Source organism: Pipistrellus hanaki, assembly GCF_964339955.1.
Source record: "Pipistrellus hanaki genome assembly, chromosome: 18".
NCBI classification, from domain to species: Eukaryota; Metazoa; Chordata; class Mammalia; order Chiroptera; family Vespertilionidae; genus Pipistrellus; species Pipistrellus hanaki.
Window position 1 is genome coordinate 30,715,015 of NC_140520.1, and position 19,235 is coordinate 30,734,249.

Consider the following 19,235-nt stretch of genomic DNA (forward strand, 5'->3'; position numbering starts at 1 on the left):
GCTCAATGGATAGAGCGTCGGCTTGGGGACTGAGGGGTCACGGGTTTGATTCCAGTCGGGGTCATGTGCCTTGGTTGCGGGCACATCCCCGGTGGGGGTTGTGCACGAGGTGGCTGATCGATGACTCTCTCATCGATGTTTCTGACTATCTCTGTACAAAAAATCAATAAAACATATTTTTAAAAAAAGATCAAAAACTTCTGAAAACAATCCTGATTGTTTTCAGAGCCAATGCCTACTACTTCTAAGAGCAATTTACAGTTTAATAGTATTTCAAAAGACAAAATTAAGGGGAAAAACAGTAAGCAAAATTGTAGCAGTAGATAATCTACTAACATGATATAAAATATGAATTTTCAGGGCAATTTTCTTTTTCTTTTTTTTTCTTTTTTTTTTTTTTGCCCCCTTCCCTCCCCAGGGCAATTTTCTTAAAAGACTTCAAAAAGTTCATCATCAGTCTTGTCATTAATATATCCTATATAATAATGCTCTGGTTTCTCTTCAGACCGCATAAATCTTTTGCCTTTTAATATATCCTATATAATAAAAGGCTAATATGCAAATCAACCGAACAGTGGAACAGCCTATTGCTATGATGCCCACTGAACCCCAGAGGGCAGACACTCAATGCAGGAGCTCCCCACTTGTGGTCCATGCACTCCCACAGGGGGAGCGCTGCTCAGCCAGAAGCTGGGCTTACAGCTGGCAAGCTGCCTCTGTGGCAGCACTAAGGATTTCCAACTGCTGGCTTAGGCCTGCTACCCGGACATGCCCCAAGGGCTCTCAGACTGTGAGAGGGCGCAGGCTGGGCTGAGAGACACCCCATCCCTGTCCCAAATGCATTAATCTCATGCACTAGACCTCTAGTAACATCATAATAGAAGAGTTGTTCACAGAAAAATCTGATGCCCTTTGCAAATTTAAATTTTACAAAAAGAAAAAGAAAACAGTTACATTCTAGTGAATTAAATATATATAGTTAAGAGATTATACTGTAGCCTGCCCAATACCATCCTATTCCAAAAGAAAGTGGTATTTACTGGTAAGCTGAACCTTGAAGGAAGTATAAGACTAAGCCTGGAGAACAGGGTGGGGACAGGTCCAAGGAAAGGTATAGCATGTGCAAAGGCCCAGAAGCATGAAAACATGGCAGTTTCAGAAATATGAATATGAATACAGTAAAGACTATCCTAGATGAATATGTGACAGGAGATGCCAGCTCATAAAAGTCTTTTTATGTCATATGGGGACTTGGAATTTCATCTTGAATGTTATGAAAATACATCAAAGCATTTTGAGAGAAATGAAACTCAGATGTGCATCTATAAAATGGAAGATATAAAACAAGGAATTTCTTTAGTTTCTTTTCCATTTAATAACCTATGGTTCTACATGTAGTAAAATCCTGAGTCAGAGTAAGGAGCATGAGGAGCTAAAAAGAGATATGAGCGCAATCTCATGGGAACAAGGGAGGATCGCTGGGAGGTGTTGAGTCTGGGTGAGATTAGGTATGGTGATGCTGTTAGCTGGCATGCAGATAGAGGAGAGAGGGCAGGACTGAGGGGCAGGAGTCAGATGAGCTCAATTTTGAACACATTAAGATTTGGTGTTTCTTACAAAACTCTCTGATGCTGATAGATGACCTCATCCCTCAAACTTTCATTAACACTTGGAGGAAAAGGACCACTGAATCCTCTAAATGTCCATGATAGGTGGGCCCAAATAACACTGCTCACTCCCCCATCCCCCCCCCCCAAAAGAAAGAAAGCTGCTCCCAGGAACTACTTAATGGGTAAGCAATTTAAGAACTCCTTCATCCAAATCCAGTTCATTACACCCTTTAATTTCCATCTAATTATATTAGGATTAACACTGACATCACTTGGGTGAGAATTTAGTGATCTAATTCATTTTAATCTGGCCTATCAATTCCAAATTCTGATCACCTTTATCCAAATCCTTCCCTAGCTGTTTTCTCTTTAAATAAAGCCCTTTTTAATGGTTTTATTGATTTCAGAGAGGAAGGGAGAAGGAGAGGTAGAAACATCAATGATGAGAGAGAATCATTGATCAGCTGCCTCCTGCTGGGAATCCAACCCACAACCTGGGCATGTGCCCTGACCAGGACTCGAACCATGACCTCCTGGTTCATAGGTTGATGCTCAACCACTGAGCCACACTGGCCGGGCTAAAGCAAGCTCTTGTGGAATAAAACGGTTCCTCCCCTCAATATGTTAGAAATATGCTCAGAAATATACTCAGCACACTGTAGCATGCCCAATACCATGAACATAGTGGGCACCCAGCATTTCTTAGGGATGGTGATAATAATGTTCAAAATAACATCCTTTTTTCTTTAAAGAGGAAAAGGAGAAAGACAGACACTGGTAGAATGTGACTATAATGTGAGTGAACAAGTATCATGAATGGTTAAAATAGAGGCCCAAGACTATTAATATTTTGCAGAGAGTTTGCCAGTATAAGGTGTCCAAAGAGGAAAGATTACCCAATGACTATTGGTGGTATATTTCACTTTTGAAGGAGAGAGAGAGAGAGAGAGAGAGAGAGAGAGAGAGAGAGAAGAAGAAGAAGAAGAAGAAGAAGAAGAAGAAGAAGAAGAAGAAGAAGAAGAAGGTGTGTTTGAGTGAGGAAGTAAGCTGCCTGGCTGGGAGGCTGTACTGAGAAAGGAAATAGTAAACAAGGAAATAGTAAACTAGTCTCTGACAGTCCAGGAGATGACTGCCCCACAACAGCATGCCAGGATGGAGGAGTGAGGACACAGATGAGTCAGGTGAGCTGGACTGTAATTAGTCTGCATGGCGTCAAGTCACCAAACAGGAATTCATACCCAAAGAGCAATGACACAGAAACCGAACTCCACCTCCAACTATGACCTGCATCAATCAGGGAGCTTAGTGTCTCAGATATGTCTGGGTTTTGGAGTCCTCTCTCTTCTCGAGTTCAGGCCTCCTTCCCCATTCTCTTGGAACCTTAGGGACTTGGTATTTTTCCAAGAGAGCAGAGAAAAACAAAAAAAGATTCCAGAGTAAACCACTTAAAGACATAGAGGATAAAAAACATGACATGCATGAGGGTGATTTATTTCAGCCTGGGTGTATGTATGTTTTGAGGAGGCAGAAGAGGAGGGAGGGGTGACGCTTGTAAGGAATGTCAACTGTAATGTTCCTGTTCCAGTTCTTGACCTGGGCATTAGGTACATTTCATTTAGCTGAAATATTTCATACTTTTCAAAAAGATGTCTAAAAGGAAAGAGGAACAGAAAGATCACTTTGTCTATGTCACTTGTCTACCTGGTAAAAGACAGCTCTTCTTCACTATTTCAATTTCATTATAAACCGAAAAAAAAAAAAAGGTCAGTTCACCAACAAGACTATGCCTGCTATCCCTTTGAGATCAATCCTCACAAGCCAATTCATTTCTTTATTTTTTTCTTTTTAGCAAATGTTCACCTTACACACCTCTGAAGCTGGATCAACATCAGTGACTTCATCCATGGGTGTAACTCGGGTTGCATTGAACCCTGAGTAGGAGGTGCCCTTCCTCTTTCATTAGTATTGTGACATCATACATGTTTGAGTGACACATCATGAAGAGAGGTCATTGCCCTTAAATCAATCAGCTCTGCCATCCATATCCTGCTGACAGGGTACTGGATTTCTCCAGGGTTCCTCAAGCCTCCTTCCTCCTCACTCGTCCTGCCCCACCTCTTCTCCACCTTGGCTCCAGTATCACTGCACTTCTCAATTCCTACCCAATTATGATCATAGAAAGAGAAAAGATGAAAGCCATGTGTCACCTGGTTATGAAAGATATGAATAGAAGTGAGATGGGAAAGGATGAATCTAATGCCTAGAATTAGACCTGCCAATGATCTGATTATTTCATGTTTCCTACTTAAGATTTTCCCCCAAGTAGAGGCTGACTGGCATCATACTGGTAGGTGGCAAGTTTGCCGTCATGGCGCCTAAATTGAAATCTCTGCTCTGCCACCTTCTAGCTACATGACCTTGGACAAGTTATGTAACCTCCTGTAAAATTTGGATATTAACAGCATCTACCTTTGGAAGTTGAAATGAAGATGACGTGAAATGGTGGATGAACATGCCTAGCACAGCACAATACCTAATGCACAGCAACAGCTTGATCAATGTGGGCAATTATTAAGTGCATTGATTTTAATTTTTCTTCCTGCCCTTTTCACATCAAGGAAAACGTATAACCAGGAAAGGTCTGCCTCCGGGCACAAACCACAAGTGGTAAAAGTCACCTCCATACTTGGAAGGGATTTCTTCCTGAAAGCATCAGATTCTTCCACCTACTCTCTTCTCCTGCTTCTTCTGGTTACCTACAGGTGCCAAAGACCCGCCATGGGAGGATTCAGGACTTGCTACCCTGGTGGGGAACTTACTTCGTTCTTATTTATTAATATTTATTGCTACCTTCCATGAATAGCTAAGAGACCAGAGACCCTAGGACAACGAGCATGTTCTTTCCGTTGAGGCTATGCAGGCACTTTTGCAGCAGGGAAATGTCCAGGGAGAAATGGTTTCATTTCCCGCAGAAATAAATAAGGCCAAGAAGGCCCTTGGCAATCTGGGGGTGGGGGTGGGAGAGGGGGTAAGGGTCTGTCAGGTGGGTATCCCTAGTCTTAGACATCTTCCTTGCTGTCAGGGGTGGAGTTTGAAACACTATGAGCTGCTAGGGGCTGAAAGTGATTCTGAGAGATTAGAAAAACCATGAACAAAATTGGCCACAGAGGATTTAAATTTGGAGAATTCAGGGGGAAACTTAGTTCCAAGTGGAATAAGGCAGCTCTAGATAGAAAACCAAGTTTCAGAGAGACATGTAAAAGAGCATACTGCCCAGGGGACTGTTTCTATATATGAAGATGTAATTTTTAAAAAAAATATTATTTTTTATTTATTTTTTATTTTTTTGCCTACTCCCTCACTGCCAACTCTCCTTTTCCAGTCTCAGCCCAAACCAGTCCCTCTTCCTTCCAGCCCTCCGTTTTTTAAAAGGGCTCTTTATTGGCTCTTAATGGGGGAAGGAATGGCAAGAGGTGATTGGCTAAGTGAGAGCAGCACCGCCCTGCCCACTCCCCTCCCACACCTTCCCTGGAGAAACAGCTGGAATGAGAGGTAGGGAGAGAATGCTGCGATTGGCTGAGAGTCAGTGGCAGGGTGGGGCGAACCAGCACAGATGAAGCATTTACCTGTCCAGGTAAGTCAGGAAGAGGTCAGAAGAAGAAACCAGCAGGAGTCAGGGGAAGCAGGCTCTGTCTGCTTCTCTGCCCTTTGAAATAGAAGGGTATTTCTTTCCTCCCTCAGCCCCCCATCCAGTAAAGGTGAGTTAATCGCTAACCAACTATTGCTTATACTGTATAGCAAAGTATGTGTGTGTGTGTGGGGGGGGGGGGTGAGGGGGGAGAGAAGGGTGGTGGTGAAAGGGGGTGGGTGGCTGTGTGGGAATTCAGAGCTAGAGGGTTGTGGGGAGCCCTCTACACCCCAGCTAGGGGGCTTTCGTCTTTGTTCCTCAACTCCCAGAGCCCAGTCGGAGATCCAAGAAGATTGGATTAAAGTGCTTTGGTGGAGACCAGGGCTGGAATGTGGCCGCCCCCTCTACTCCCCCCCCCCCCTCGCTTATTTAGGTTGGATAAGCATACAAGGCGGGGGGGCGGGGGGGGATAGGTTTGTTTTGGAAATTTCCATCTCTGAGCAATTCCGAATGAGCTGTGACTTTGGAAGAGAATAGTGGGAGTAGAGAAGGCAACATGCAGGGAGGCCCAGAGAATGAGAGTGCTTTTCCATTGCATTTCTACTGGAAAGAAACCCTCCCGTGGCTTTATCAACCCACCAACTATCTTTGTTTAAGTAAAGGGTGCAGTGTGTGTGTGTGTGTGTGTGTGTGTGTGTTTAATAATGGCAGTGTGATAATGGAGCTTTCTGCGGGCAGGTGTGTAAGGCATGAGTTCTGCTGGGCTGTTTGTGAGGGGATGCGAGGTTTGGTTACTTTGGGAAGACTCCAGCTCAGGCTACCAGCTCTATTCTGGAAACCCCTTGGACAATCTGGTTGCAGAATCCCCTTTATTTGGGTCCAACTCAATTAATTTCCTGACTTTACCTGTTAACAGACCTAGAGACCAGCAAGCAGAAAGCTAGGCGGCTGCTCGGGGGGCCTCGTCCACATTCTTATGACTCTCACGGTAGCATGCCGACTCTGGTGGGGGTTCCGAGAGGGGCTCAGGCCACGGGCAGTGCGATGTGCTTTCCCCGGGTGTGCTTTCCTGCAGGGCCCCCAGTCAGCAGCTTGTTTGACAGGTTTACCTGCACAAGGAAGTTGGATCCAGAAGTCAGAGTCAGAGTAGTAAGTCAGCTCTCCATTATCCACCCCTGGGGAGTGGTGGTGGGGGAGTGGGGTGGAGGGCTACACTCTGGCCTGTAACTTTGCCCTTTGCCTCCTTTCTCCTGCTGCAGGAAGAGGGAAGCGGGAAGACCCGGTGTCTGAGACGCAAACTGAGTGAATATACAAGGGTGGGCAAAAGTAGGTTAACAGTTGTGAACATGTGAAACAGAATTTATTCTTGGTTTGTTTTTTTAAAAGAACAACTGTAAACCTACTTTTGCCCACCCTTGGATTAGATCTCCAGTCCTGGCAACTGGCGCTTTCGCCACACCCCAGGACAGGCCCACCAGACTCACTGACTGAGGGCTGCTACAGAGGGTGAACTTGTCAGCAATAAAGACAACCCGCAGTCTCCAACAAAGCTCTTTTTGTGCAGAGAATATGCATACCAGCCCCTTCCCTCAAACCCAGTGGTGAAAGAGGGGATTAGAGCGAGGCCGTGACACACGCAGAAACTTGCCCGCGTGCTCCCGGGAAGTTCTGCACACGCAGGGCAATGCAAGTCATCCTGGGGGTTTCCTCGGGATCTTCCCCCACCTGGGGTGCATTTCTGGGTAGAATAGCAGAGACCCCCTGGTCTAAAGGACATAGGCGACCTCCCTGACTTCTGGAGAGGGAGACCAAGCCCTGGGAGGGTGTGGGGTGGCTCGTGGGAGGAGTCTATTCAGAAGGCACAGAGAAAACTGAAATGGGGCCGACCAAAGCCTTCTCCCCACCCACCCTCTCCAGATGCCAGAATTCCACATGCTATTTATTTACTCTCCTCTGAGGCCTGGCTGGGCTTTAGTGGCGTGGTTAATGTTTAATGTGCCTTTGCATGGCCAGCCCTAACCATACACATTTCTTAACCCATTTCCTCCTCCCCTCCGGCCCTCCAGAAGTCAAGGGTTAAAAGATACCAACCTCTCACCTGAGTGCTTGCACTAGGACTTCTTATCAGGTTGGAATCTCTCAGGTTTCAGTGGTTGCCCGGAAATAGCCCCCAAGTTTCAAGGTTGTAAAATTGGTGGAAGGAAATGCAGCAGCATCCAGATCAGGCCAAACTGTTGAGGGAGGGAGGGAGGGAGTGAGGGAGGGGAGGTGGGAGTGGGGAGAGAAGACCTTTTCACGGGTCAGACGCTGCGTCAGAAAGCAAGGTGTGGAGATGGGGTTGGAGCACTTCAGGACTCATTGAACTTTGGTTTCAGGTTGGGATTTGTCTCTGCAGTGGCTAGGTAGCATCTGATGATACCATCTTCAGTGGCACTTGGCGTAAGGCCTTTAGTTTGGAGACAGCTGTTGTGGGGGCCAAACCTGGCCTTGGAGCATGAAGCTGAAGTAGGGAATGTACAGGGTTCAAGGTGTGAGTTAGAAGGAAAGGGGACTGGAGGGCTTCTGTGCTGTCGGGGGCGGCCAGTGACCTTCTTTAGGTACATGGCCCTCTCGCATCTGGATGGTCTGAGATGCCCTTTGGAAGGGCAGGGGCCGCCAGCTGTCCCGGATGTGCACTTAGAGGTCATTCCTTGCTTTCCTTGGAAAGGAGAAGTAGGTCACATCCTGCCTGTTATCAGGCTATTTTGAAGATCTCATTACCTAGAATTGGAAGGTAGGGAAAATGGTAGAAAACAAAGTATGTGTCATGGGGAGAATATGGATTCAGAAACAGACTGTACTCTGTATTTTGTATTCTACCTCTCCCTCAACTTTCTGTTTCGTCTGTCTATTAATCTTTATTTCTTTTAGAATTTCATTTTCACAAAGGAGAGTCACTCTGGCCTTCCTAGCTGTTATCAGGCTATTTTGAAGATCTCATTAGCATATTTAAAGTACTTTGTAAGCTTTTTTCTTTTCTTTTTTTTTTTTTTTAAAGCAGTGCTATTCGGATTGTTTCCATCTCTTCCAGCTGCTTCAGGCTATCCTGGTTCGGAAGTGAGAGTGTGACAGGCAACCTAAAAGGAAGGAAAGGCTAGGAAAACACTTTAAACACTGAAATGTGCTTGGAAGAAGCCGGGTAGTAATTTTCTCTGAAAGGAAGAGGGAGCATCCTCTCACCCATTCACAGAGAATATTATATTATATTAATTCCAGTGAGCCACTTCCAATATGTACTGCCCCGATTTTTCAGAAAGAAAAAAAATGGAGGCAAAAACTATGTTTCTGCGTGTGTTACGGCAACAGTATCATCCCCCATGGTTCTATACTCACTTCTCAGAAACAGTGCATGCTCCGTGCCTGATAGTTTAACTGAAAGCATTGGCCAGATTCCATTGCACTTATAGTAATAGGGTAAAAGCCAAAAAGGGAAGTCTTCCCATAGCTCAACTCAACAGACACTAAAATGGATGTCCAAAGTATTCATCTAGCATTTCTTGAGCGCCTTCTGTGCGCTTCATCTTATGAGAGATGGCTCCCCTTTTCTGCAATGGCGTCAATCTCACAGAATGTCAAGAATGAGTTAGTACTATCTGAACTTAGACAGTCATCAATGGAGTGGATATATGAGGTGACTGAGCTTCATTCACATGGATTCTCATGTTTTTGTTTCTTTGGGGTTCTAGATATTGGGCAGCTCACCTCCTGAAGGAACTCTTAAGAACTGTCTTACCCAATGATGACTTACCATTGGGCATCTTTGGCATTTCTGTCCCTTCTTGTTCCCTCTCTATCTCCTGAGAGGAGCTGGACCATCATAAACTACATGTGTCATCAGGGATCTTCCCTCTTCATTTCCCGTTGTACTGCTCCTCCCCACCTGCTCTCCCTGAGGACTTTCTCTCGAGCAAGAGGGGAGCTCTGTGAGGCCTTGGGGTTGTCAGCTCTAGGGAGCTGGCAGGCTGACACGCCCAGCACAGCCCAAATCTGACAAGTCCCAAGATCTCAATAAGACACTTTTTTTTTTTTTTTTTTTTCTAGGACATTTTACCTAGAATTGGAAGGTAGGGAAAATGGTAGAAAACAAAGTATGTGTCATGGGGAGAATATGGATTCAGAAACAGACTGTACTCTGTATTTTGTATTCTACCTCTCCCTCAACTTTCTGTTTCGTCTGTCTATTAATCTTTATTTCTTTTAGAATTTCATTTTCACAAAGGAGAGTCACTCTGGCCTTCCTAGCTGTGCTGGAACAGGCATGTGGGAATGCTTGTCCTTTTCAGAGGGAAGACGGCCTTCCTTTGCTATTACTATTAGCACAATGAACTTGAAACGTTGTCCCCTGGGAGTTGGAGTTGGGAGGACGCTATCTAGGACACTTTTCTTGTTTATTTGGCACAAGTTAGGAAGCCTCCTTGGGATTCGTTCAACCATGGAGGGGGTGATGCACAAGAGGAAAACTGGGTTTGTGCCAACCACTGTGGGTGCTATGCATGTGTGTCCAAGGATAGGGAGATAATGGCTGCTGTGATGATGGTGCTGTTGACTGTAACGTTAGCTAACCGTCGGGCCATACACTGTGCAAGGGTTTTACATGGATTATGTTGTTGTATCTTTAAGACAACCCTATGACGTAGGTACTATCAAGGGCCCTGCTCCTTCTTTCAAGCCTGTAGTCTTCCATTTAAACCTGAACCCTTCTGTTCTAAACTCTTGTTTCCCTTCCTCCAATTTACTTTGATCCCAGATGGATTTTGACCTTTTTCTTGTTATAAGAACAGTAGTAGTTAGTTATTCATTGTTTAATATTTACTACCAGCTAAATCAGTGGTCGGCAAACTGCGGCTCACGAGCCACATGCAGCTCTTTGGCCCCTTGAGTGTGGCTCTTCCACAAAATACCATGCGCAGAAGTCAGTTTTCAGCTCTCAAAAGAAATTTCAATCGTTGTACCATTGATATTTGGCTCTGTTGACTAATGAGTCTGCCGACTACTGAGCTAAATGATGCTCACTGTTCTCATTTGCTGTTTACTCTCCTCCAAGGCTTGGCTGGCTTTAGTGGAGGAAAAACAAACTGAGTCATTTGCCTCAAGTCATATAACTGTAAATGGCTTACCTGTGATTTAAACCCAGATCCAACGACCTCCAGAATCCAAGCTATTAACCCCTATAATATTTATTGTTTATAGTAATGAGGATGTAGGGTAAGCTCCCTAATTCAGAGAAAAAGGTGACTAAGGGAAGTGATAGAATTTCCTTTCTGACTACATGCTTCTCCACCACCTAAGTCCGTCCTGCTGCATGTATGTTAGCCGGCTCTTGTGTGTTCTTCCCTGCAGGCTCGGGGGAGTGGGGAGGATGGGTTTGGGTAATGGCTGTCCACAGCCCCTTCCAACACTTTGCTTGCATGATGTCCCTGCTGCCACGCTGCTCCAGGGCCTGGGCAGAGCCTTGCCAGAGCCCAGGCATGGCTCACACGTGGCTTTGATTCTTTTCTTTTCAGGCCCAGCTTGGGACATTCTTCGCTTCTCTTCGCTTCCCCTCTGGGAGCCCCTTTCGCCGTCCCTGCACCTTGCTTCTGGCAATGCCCGAGAGGGAGCTGTGGCCAGAGGGGCCTGGCTCGGAACCCGTGACCCGCATCGGCAGCTGGGACAGCATGACGAGCGCCACCTCCACCCGCTCTGGATCTGTACGTACTCTCTGTCCTGCACCCTGGCCCGCTCTCTGCACACCTGCCCTGCCCCGCCCCACCCTGCCCACCACGACCTGGCTCACTGCTCCTTCTCTTTCATCTTCCTTGTCAGGGAGTGAATCACACCAGTTGATGCTTTCTGTCTCTGAGTCACCCGTGATTCTGTAGGGTGGGACCACCCCAGAGCACTGTTGGACAAGTGAGACGTTTTCCTAGTTTTCATTAGAGTTGGGGGTCTGAGTGGAGATGAGAGAACAGGCCGGTGATCTGAGGTTGTGGTGGAAACTAGAATGCAGATCCTTGTAGCACATGTGTTCCTGAGGTTCTCTGTAATTAGCAGCATTATTTCAGTCTTTAAAATATCAAAGAGACCATAGTAATTAAGAGCCTGGGTTCTGGAGCCGAACAGATCTGGGTTCCTTAGTATGAGCTGTATGACCTTGGGCAAATTACTTCATTTCTCTAAGCTTCCGTCTCCTTAGTTTTAAAATGAGGGTAATATTAAAACTGAATTCCTAGCGTTCTTGCGGGGAGGTAAATGAAATGTATATATAGCACTTAGCACATTCTCTCCCTATAGAAAAGAATTCATCTATGTATGAGCTGAGATTGAGACTCTTCCAAAGTCACTATGTTTAATTATTTGTGAATGGCACATAATGAATTGTAATTTTTCTGGGCATGAATTTAAATCTTAATTGTTGTATGGCTAGTGTGAAAGAGCAAATCTGCCCTATACCCAAATGTAAGCTTTCCTTTCTTGTGAAAATTCCTCACATACATAATAACACCTGAGAATTTGTAGTCTGTGGCTTTAGAGGTATTTGAAAATTTAAGGATTATAAGTGTGTCTACTGTACGTCAAGGATGTTTCATATAGTCAGTGAGCCCTGGTCAGTGTGGCTCATTTGGTTGGGGCTTCATCCTGTACAACAGAAGGTGGCGGGTTCAATTCCCGGTCAGGGCACATACCTAGGTTGTGGTTCGATTCCTGGTCAGGGCACGTATGGGAGGCAACATGGCAATATTTCTCTCTCTCTCTCTTAAATTGCTGAAAACATATCCTCAAGTGATGATTAGGAAGAAATATATATATATATATATATATATATATATATATATATATATAATATATATTATATATAGTCAATGAGTTTTGATATGTAAAAATGGATTAGAAAAGGCAGCGCAAACACAAAATCCAAAGTGCAGGCAATCTGTATATAATTTCTTTTTGACTTTCGATAGTGGGGCCACAGAGACATCTTTCTGTTTCCGTTAGGCTGAGGTCAAGATGCATAGTTACATACCACTGGACTCAGAGTATGACTGGGATTAAAGATATTCAAAAAGAAACATCCACAAAGGGTAAACCCAGAGCTGGCTTATCTTTGTCAAGGCAGTAAAGAAGATCTTTGTTCAGAGAACCTCTGGAATTGACTCCAGGGCTTCCAAGGGTTATGTTTAGGGTTCCCCTTGAAATGTAAGTGCCATCTGTCAGTTGCCACTCAGTCAGCTGACAGATGGCACTTTAAGGAGTCTGGGACTGGGATGATTATTCCAACAGCTCTCTTCCCTCCTCCCAGGATATTTTTAGGGCTATCCCAAAATCTCTCCTGGCCATCTGAGTGGGTCTGGAGAATATATAACTCTGAAGCATCTCAAATATTAGAAAGAGGGACAAAGATGCCAGGAACGGACTTGGGCCAAATTTCATCTGTTCCTATTTGCCCTTTTAGCTTTCCCTTCAACCTCTTGTTTGGAGAGCGACTGTTGCATGGGTTTTCCTGGCCTGTAGAACATGGTCAGTAACCATCGGAAATGACCATACCATTTTCTTTTCTAGATATTCCTATGGGCTTTCCCATAATTCAAATCAGTTACTTACGATCTACCTGATATTTAATACTATTGTAAATAGCTTTCTCCCCCCTTCCTCTGTACTCATCCAATTTCTTCACCCTCCCTCCTTAAGTTACTATTTGCTTAAGAAACACACACTCGTTTGAATGTTAGCAAAGCCAAATACTATCAAGAAGGTAAATACACACGGGGGGGAAAAAATCCTGTATGGAATGCATTTCAGAGTCAAGTATAAATTATTTGGTAGATGTATCTGTGGCTAGTCATACCACTGTTCCCACTGGCCTGGCAGCCAGCAGTTGGCTGCATTTCCCGTTTGTCTTCATTCTGTCCTTGACATGCCAGGTCAAGTATGCAGCAGTACTTAGAAAAATTGAAAGCAATACCTTTCAAGTTGAAGGTCAAATGTTTATGTTGCTTGTATAATTTAGAGCTAAATCGGAGACACCCAAAGTGACATGTTTGAGCAAAGAAGCAACAAATAATTCCAGAGAAACCTGGGGCTGCTTCTGATCTGTGCTCCCAAGCATTTCCCCCAGGACTGAGCAAAAGCAAGGCTTCTTGCCATTTGCCTTCCCAGCCACCTGAGCCGGGTGCTGGTGGGACAGCAGCCCGCCAGTCTCTGCCCTCCCGGGTGCCTACAGTTTCAGGAAGCAACTCCAGCAGGTTTGCAGAGTAGCTCCGTGGAAAGGTTTCCAGCTCTTCAGCATTCCTTCCCCAACGCAGGGTGGTTCTCAGGCCCCGCCAGTTTCTGCCAAGCTTTCTCTCATAGCTCCCTCCTCTCCTTCCTGTCCTCACTCCAGACTGACAGCTACGACTTCCTGTCCGCTGAAGAGAAGGAGTGTTTGCTCTTCCTGGAGGAGACCATTGGTTCATTGGACACTGAGGCTGACAGCGGACTGTCCACGGAGGAGTCTGAGCAAGCCACAACTCCCCAAAGTCCCCGAGCACTGCCCCTGCTCCAGCCTGCTCCCCAGGGTAAGAGGGACTTGTCTGGGGTAGCACCTCTAGCAAAACGCAGAAAATCGGAACGTCCTTCTGGCCACTTTCTACTTTGTTTGCTCTTGGCTCCACACTCCCCTCCACGCTCCTGACCGGAAGAAAGCTTTGTCCCTGGAGGGAAGGAGGGTGTGCTGACCAGCCAGCTCCCTGTGCCTGTCTATATGTGTTAGAGGCCTGGGAGGGAGAGGGTTTGACCAGTTGCCACCCACTCATGGAGGAATTGTAAATAGATAGAACCACAGAGATGAGGGAAGGGTGGGTGGTTGGCTCTGTAGAGTCTGAGTCAGGCTGGGGAGCTAATCTGGATGACCCAGAGGCGGAGGCTGCAGGAGATAAGAAGAGGGAGGGGCCCCTTTAGCCTGAGTGGGTGGCATGTTAAGGCCCTGGGGAGAGTGTGTGGAGAGCCAGTGGTGTTGAGGCTCATTAGAAGGGAGACAGGGTGGCATATGATGTGGCCGTGAGTGTGGGGCCATATGTCCCAGGGTGGGGTGGGCATTTTCCACTTAAGAAGAGACCCATTGGAACCAAGGCTGCAATCATTCACTCATTCGTTTAGCAAATATTTATTGATAATGTGTTAGAATGTCCCTGAAGCTAGCGCAGTCAATGGGAACACGGGGCTTCACTGCCACCTCGGACTCACTCCCTGGCCCAGTGGGCCCGGTGCACCTGACTAGCTCACTGGAAGGAAAGAGCCCATGTCACTCTCTGGTGTGGGGACAGCTTTGGCCATTACCCAGAATCATCCAGGTACTTACCAGTATGGGATGTGAAGGAAGAAGGTGGAGCCCAACAAGAGCCAATCACCTGTTCATGCTGTTCGAGTTCAATGCTTCCATTGGACTCAGTTACTGGGGAGCCCCAAGATACCTAGGGGACTGCCCTGGGTCTCTCCCACCCCCGGTGCTTCTGTAGAGGGCTAGAAAGAGCCTGCGTCCAGGACAGGGAGCCATCTGGGGCTGCCCTTTCCCCAGCTGTTGTGAAAAATTAATCCCTGGTGGAAAGGAATCTATTAGTATCTATCTGCTCATCTAGATGATATCCAGGCAAGAGTGCTTCCCCTTTTAGAGCAAAGAAACAACAAAAAACAAAACCCATCCATGCAAATTAGAGATCAGAGTTCAAGGAATATTTGCTTTTCCCTTGGCAGCAGGGCTCTCACCTCTGTCCTCTCTTTGCCTGCTCTCCCTGCCCCTCACAGGACATCCGGAGGAGACCGCTGCTCAGCAAAGACTAGAGCCAAGGAGAGCAACCCAGTCCAGCTTCCCCCCTCTGCCTGACCCCCAAGACCTGGGCTTCAGATCCGGCTCCTACAGCCTCCCCCGCAATATCCACATCGCCAGGAACCAGCACCTCAGGAAAAGCACCGCCCAGACGAATAGCCAGCTGCCGGGGGAACCCACGAGGGTCACCCCAGACCCCACAGAAGAGCAGCTCAGCCAGAGCAGGGAGCCCAGCCAGGCTCCAGTCCAGAGGGTCATCCCAGACCCGAAGGAAGAGCAGCTCAGCCAGAACAGGGAGCCCAGCCAGACTCCCGTGGGGCTCCAGGAGGCCACCCTTGATTTAGACACAACTCTCATCCCCCCACCGGAGGCTTTCCGGGACTCCCAGCCCGAGCAGCGTGGGGAAGACAGCCTGCCCACGGGGCCAGGGGAGAAGACCCCCGCGCCCCAGCTCCTCACGTCACTCAGCCCCCCGAAGAGAAAGGAGACTTCTTCAGAGGCCATGTCCCAAAACGCCAACGAGAAAGGCTCCACAGGGGCACCGGGACAACCTCGGCCTCTTCCTGCCATGTCGTCTCAGAACGCCAGAGCTATAGATGCTTCCGTCCCATCAGGGCGGGATCCAAATGCCCAGGTGGCTCCCCTCACAGGGCCTAAGCCCCGGAAGCTCCCCCCTAACATTGTTCTCAAGAGCAGCCGAAGCAGTTTCCACAGTGAACCCCAGCACTGGCTGTCCCGCCACTCCGAGGCCGCCCCAGGCGATTCCGGCCTGGTCTCCTCTTCACTGCAGGAGCAGAGGAAAGCACAAGCACGCAAGGAGGCTCTGGCAAAGCTGGGGCTGCCCCAGGACCAAGAGAAGCCCAGCCCCCAGTTAAGTAAGCCCACCAGCTCCATCAGGCACAAGGGGGCTGGCGCTCAGGCCCCTTCCCCCGCCCCAGCTCCAGCTCCTGCCCAGGCTCAGCCTGCACCTCAGGTCTCAGCAGCTATGCCTGCTGCAGGGAAGGTGTTTGCTCCTGCTCCAACCCGGGGACTTTCTCCAATGAAAGCCCTGGCTCCCGCTCCAGCTCAGGGGTCTACTCCAGGCAAGGTTTTCCTTCCTGCCCAGGAACCCAATCCAGGGAAGGTTCCAGCTGCCAAGTCCATGCCAATTCCCATCTTTAGGGCCTCCGGGGTTGGTAGTCCCTTGACTCTGCAGGAGAGCAGCATCCCTGGGCTGAGACAGATGAACTTCAAGTCCAACACTCTGGAGCGGTCGGGGGTGGGGCTGAGCAGCTACCTCTCAGCTGAGAAAGATCCCAGTTCCAAGACCAGCACTTCTCTGGGAAAAGACCCCTTCTTGAACAAAATCTCACCCAGTGACTTGCGTAATTCCCGACCCCGCCCTGCCTCCTTGGGCACCGGGAGGGACTTTGCAGGGTTTCAGGTGAGCAGGCTGGCTGACCACGAGCAGAGCACCAAGCACCTGTCTTACCAAGGACAGAGCCGCGACAAGCTACCTCGCCCCTCTTGTGTCAGTGTCAAGATTTCCCCCAAAGGCGTCCCTGATGAGCACAGAAGGGAGGCTCTGAAGAAGCTGGGGCTGTGGAAGGAGTAAAGTTAGGCCCTGCCCACCAGCACTGCCCGCACAACCTCATCCCTGCCTCCTGTCCTACAAGACAGCACTCAGGGCTCCACCCAGGAGCCTTGTCCACCTCGCTGCTCAGGGGCTGGGCTTCTTCCGACGCTCTGCTCTCTGAAGGGAAGAGGAGGGAGAGATTGGAGTCCAAGCCTACGCTCAGATTCAGGGTGGTTGTGCCAATGAGTACCTGATGAATCATCCTGAAGATGATTTTCACAAGTGTGTGTGTGTGTGTGTGTGTGTGTGTGTGTGTGTGTGTTAGGCTGTATATATCACTGAAATTATTTATAAGACAAGGAATCGTTGAGAATCCTGCTCATGGTGAAGATTTTTGTACATTGGTTAGCATTCGGCCTAATCAGAACGGAATCGAGGGGGGTGGCCAAGCCTGATTAAAAAAAAAAAAAAGTCAAAGGAGCTCATGGATGTGCTGGTGCCACAGATGCAGCATCACCTGGAATGCGGGTCTTCCAGAATTCCTGTGATAGATGGAGCCTGGCTCATACTTCACTCGATCCTTCTCTCTGTGCTGGCCTTCTGGACAGGAGCCAAGAGAAGTTGGTTATCTCTTCACCTGCTACCTTCTCACTGTCTCCCCGGCCCAGGGATAGGACATGTTCCTGCAACTAAAAACTCTTGGTGGATAGAGAGCAGCAGAGCTATTGTTGGTCTGAGAAGGCAGGATCAGTGGCCAAAGTGCACTCCTCCGCTGGGGAGGGTCCTTGTCCATGGACTTGGTAAATGCCCTCGTAAACTGTGCTGTGGTCCCTGGTTCTGTGATTTCTGCTCCTGTCTCAGTCTGCTCATGACTGACCCAGGCTGGGCCAACAATGAGTTGGGAGCCCGAGCCCAGAGGCTTCGGTACTTACAGTAGAACTGTTTCAGGTCTTGCCACGCTATTGCAAGTAGTTTTTATCTTCCTCAGCACCTATGGAAAATCAACACAATACATTCTCTGCTAGTTAGGCATAGAATATCAGAGCTGGGAGGGGCCTTACAGATGCTCAAACCCAACCCTGTTGGAGAAGGGAAGTGACCCATCCACAGTCAATGCCACTTAGTAGCCGAGAGCTGCCAGAGCTGGGCTCCTGATCCCAATCCAGGCTGCATGTACTTGTATGCATCCATACAGCACCCCACGGGACCTTCACATCCTAACGCGTCTTCTGAAATATCAGAGATTAAATGCTGTTCGTGTCATATTTAATGTGTGGCTTTTTATTTTATAAAAATAAAAACAATAGTAGAGTAAGTCATTATTAACCCCAAACTTCCTGACCAAGTTATGCAACTTGAGAAAATGCCAAAAGACGGTAATCTGGGTGGGTGGTGTGAGCTTGTGAATACAAGCTTACAGATCAGACGTGGCGAGACATGACTCCTACTTCCCCTTGGGAAATAAATGGGACTCGTGGCTGTGACCTGGTTGGAATCTAGGATCCTCGGACGTGAGGGGCAGATAAAGGAAGGAAGCTCTTATTGGAAAGGTGTCCTTTAGGTTGGCTGAGCATTTTGGGGCTGCATCCTTAGGAGCCAGCCCAGCACTGTCAAAGCTCAGCATTTCTGAACATGATGAGAAGATTAAGGTAAGGACTAGTGGCTCGCTCCACCCTGTTGTGGTATGTGGGGTGTGGGTGTGATGGTTTCTGTGTACTCTCTCACACACACCCAAAAGTCTGGTGCCTTACTCCTGGCCCTGGCTGAGGACTTGGTCTGTCACAACCCATAGGAACTCCCACAGTTGGTCAAGCCAAGTCTTATGACAGACTCCCCAAAAGAGAGAAGTCCCCCTCCCGGAGGGCTGAGTGGACACGATGTATTTGGTGGATCTGCTTCATGTGTATATTTTAAGACACAACCTGAAGAACAATCACTTTATTTTTTGTTAATTGCCCTGATGAATATGGAAACTTAGGGTTAACTGTAAAGTAAGCCTTGGTAAAAATCAGGCCCTGACACCAGCTCAAGGCTGACTGACACAGGTTGGTCAGGACTATCTCCTACTAAATCCCCATTCCTGATAGAGGTCATTTCTCTCCAGACCAAGCAGAGTTATGTACAGCTTACCTTCCAGCCCTGCAGCCTCACCCTAGTGGCATGCCCACTTCCCAAATCCCCTTCATTTGAGTGCCTTCCCTTGTTATTGAAAGATGCCATGTGTCCCATGTCCTTATCCTTCAACGAACATGTTTCTCTCTATAGATGGTCTTTGGGATTCAAAAATAGACTAGTTGTCCTCACTTTGAAGATGGGCAATGGGATACCAATATGGACATCTGCCATCCTGTAGGTGACTTCAGAGCCACCTGTGGAATTTCTCTCTCTTTTATATCCATATAGGATTGCTCTTCATTCAGCTTGCACTGATTGGGTGGAGGGTAAGTGTCTTCAGGGTTGTTGTTATCCCTTTTTGAAGGATTTTGGATCAAAGTGTATAAAAGTCATTTGATTTAAAAAACCCAAGTGACAACTCTACTTCCACTTGACCTTGTATCTCTGTTATACCTTGCTGCAGTCTTGCTACTGCTGGGAACAAACCATCTGCCAAATACAGGCCTC

The 19,235-nt window shown here is 47.5% G+C and overlaps 1 protein-coding gene across 2 annotated transcripts; it reads left to right on the forward strand.

Moving 5' to 3' along the window:
• Nucleotides 1-5,175: 5,175 nt before the first annotated feature.
• On the forward strand, nucleotides 5,176-17,875 carry LOC311612796 (specifically androgen-regulated gene protein). Of its 2 annotated transcripts, none has more exons than XM_084866049.1 (4): nucleotides 5,176-5,368; nucleotides 10,782-10,967; nucleotides 13,637-13,811; nucleotides 15,037-17,875. In XM_084866049.1, the coding sequence occupies exons 2-4, from the start codon at nucleotides 10,863-10,865 to the stop codon at nucleotides 16,650-16,652; spliced, it is 1,896 nt and encodes a 631-aa protein (XP_084722175.1). In that variant the 5' UTR covers nucleotides 5,176-5,368; nucleotides 10,782-10,862; the 3' UTR covers nucleotides 16,653-17,875. The 2 variants fall into 2 exon arrangements, with proteins under 2 accessions (XP_084722175.1, XP_084722174.1); XM_084866048.1 differs by lacking the exon at nucleotides 5,176-5,368 and adding an exon at nucleotides 6,269-6,387.
• Nucleotides 17,876-19,235: the final 1,360 nt, after the last annotated feature.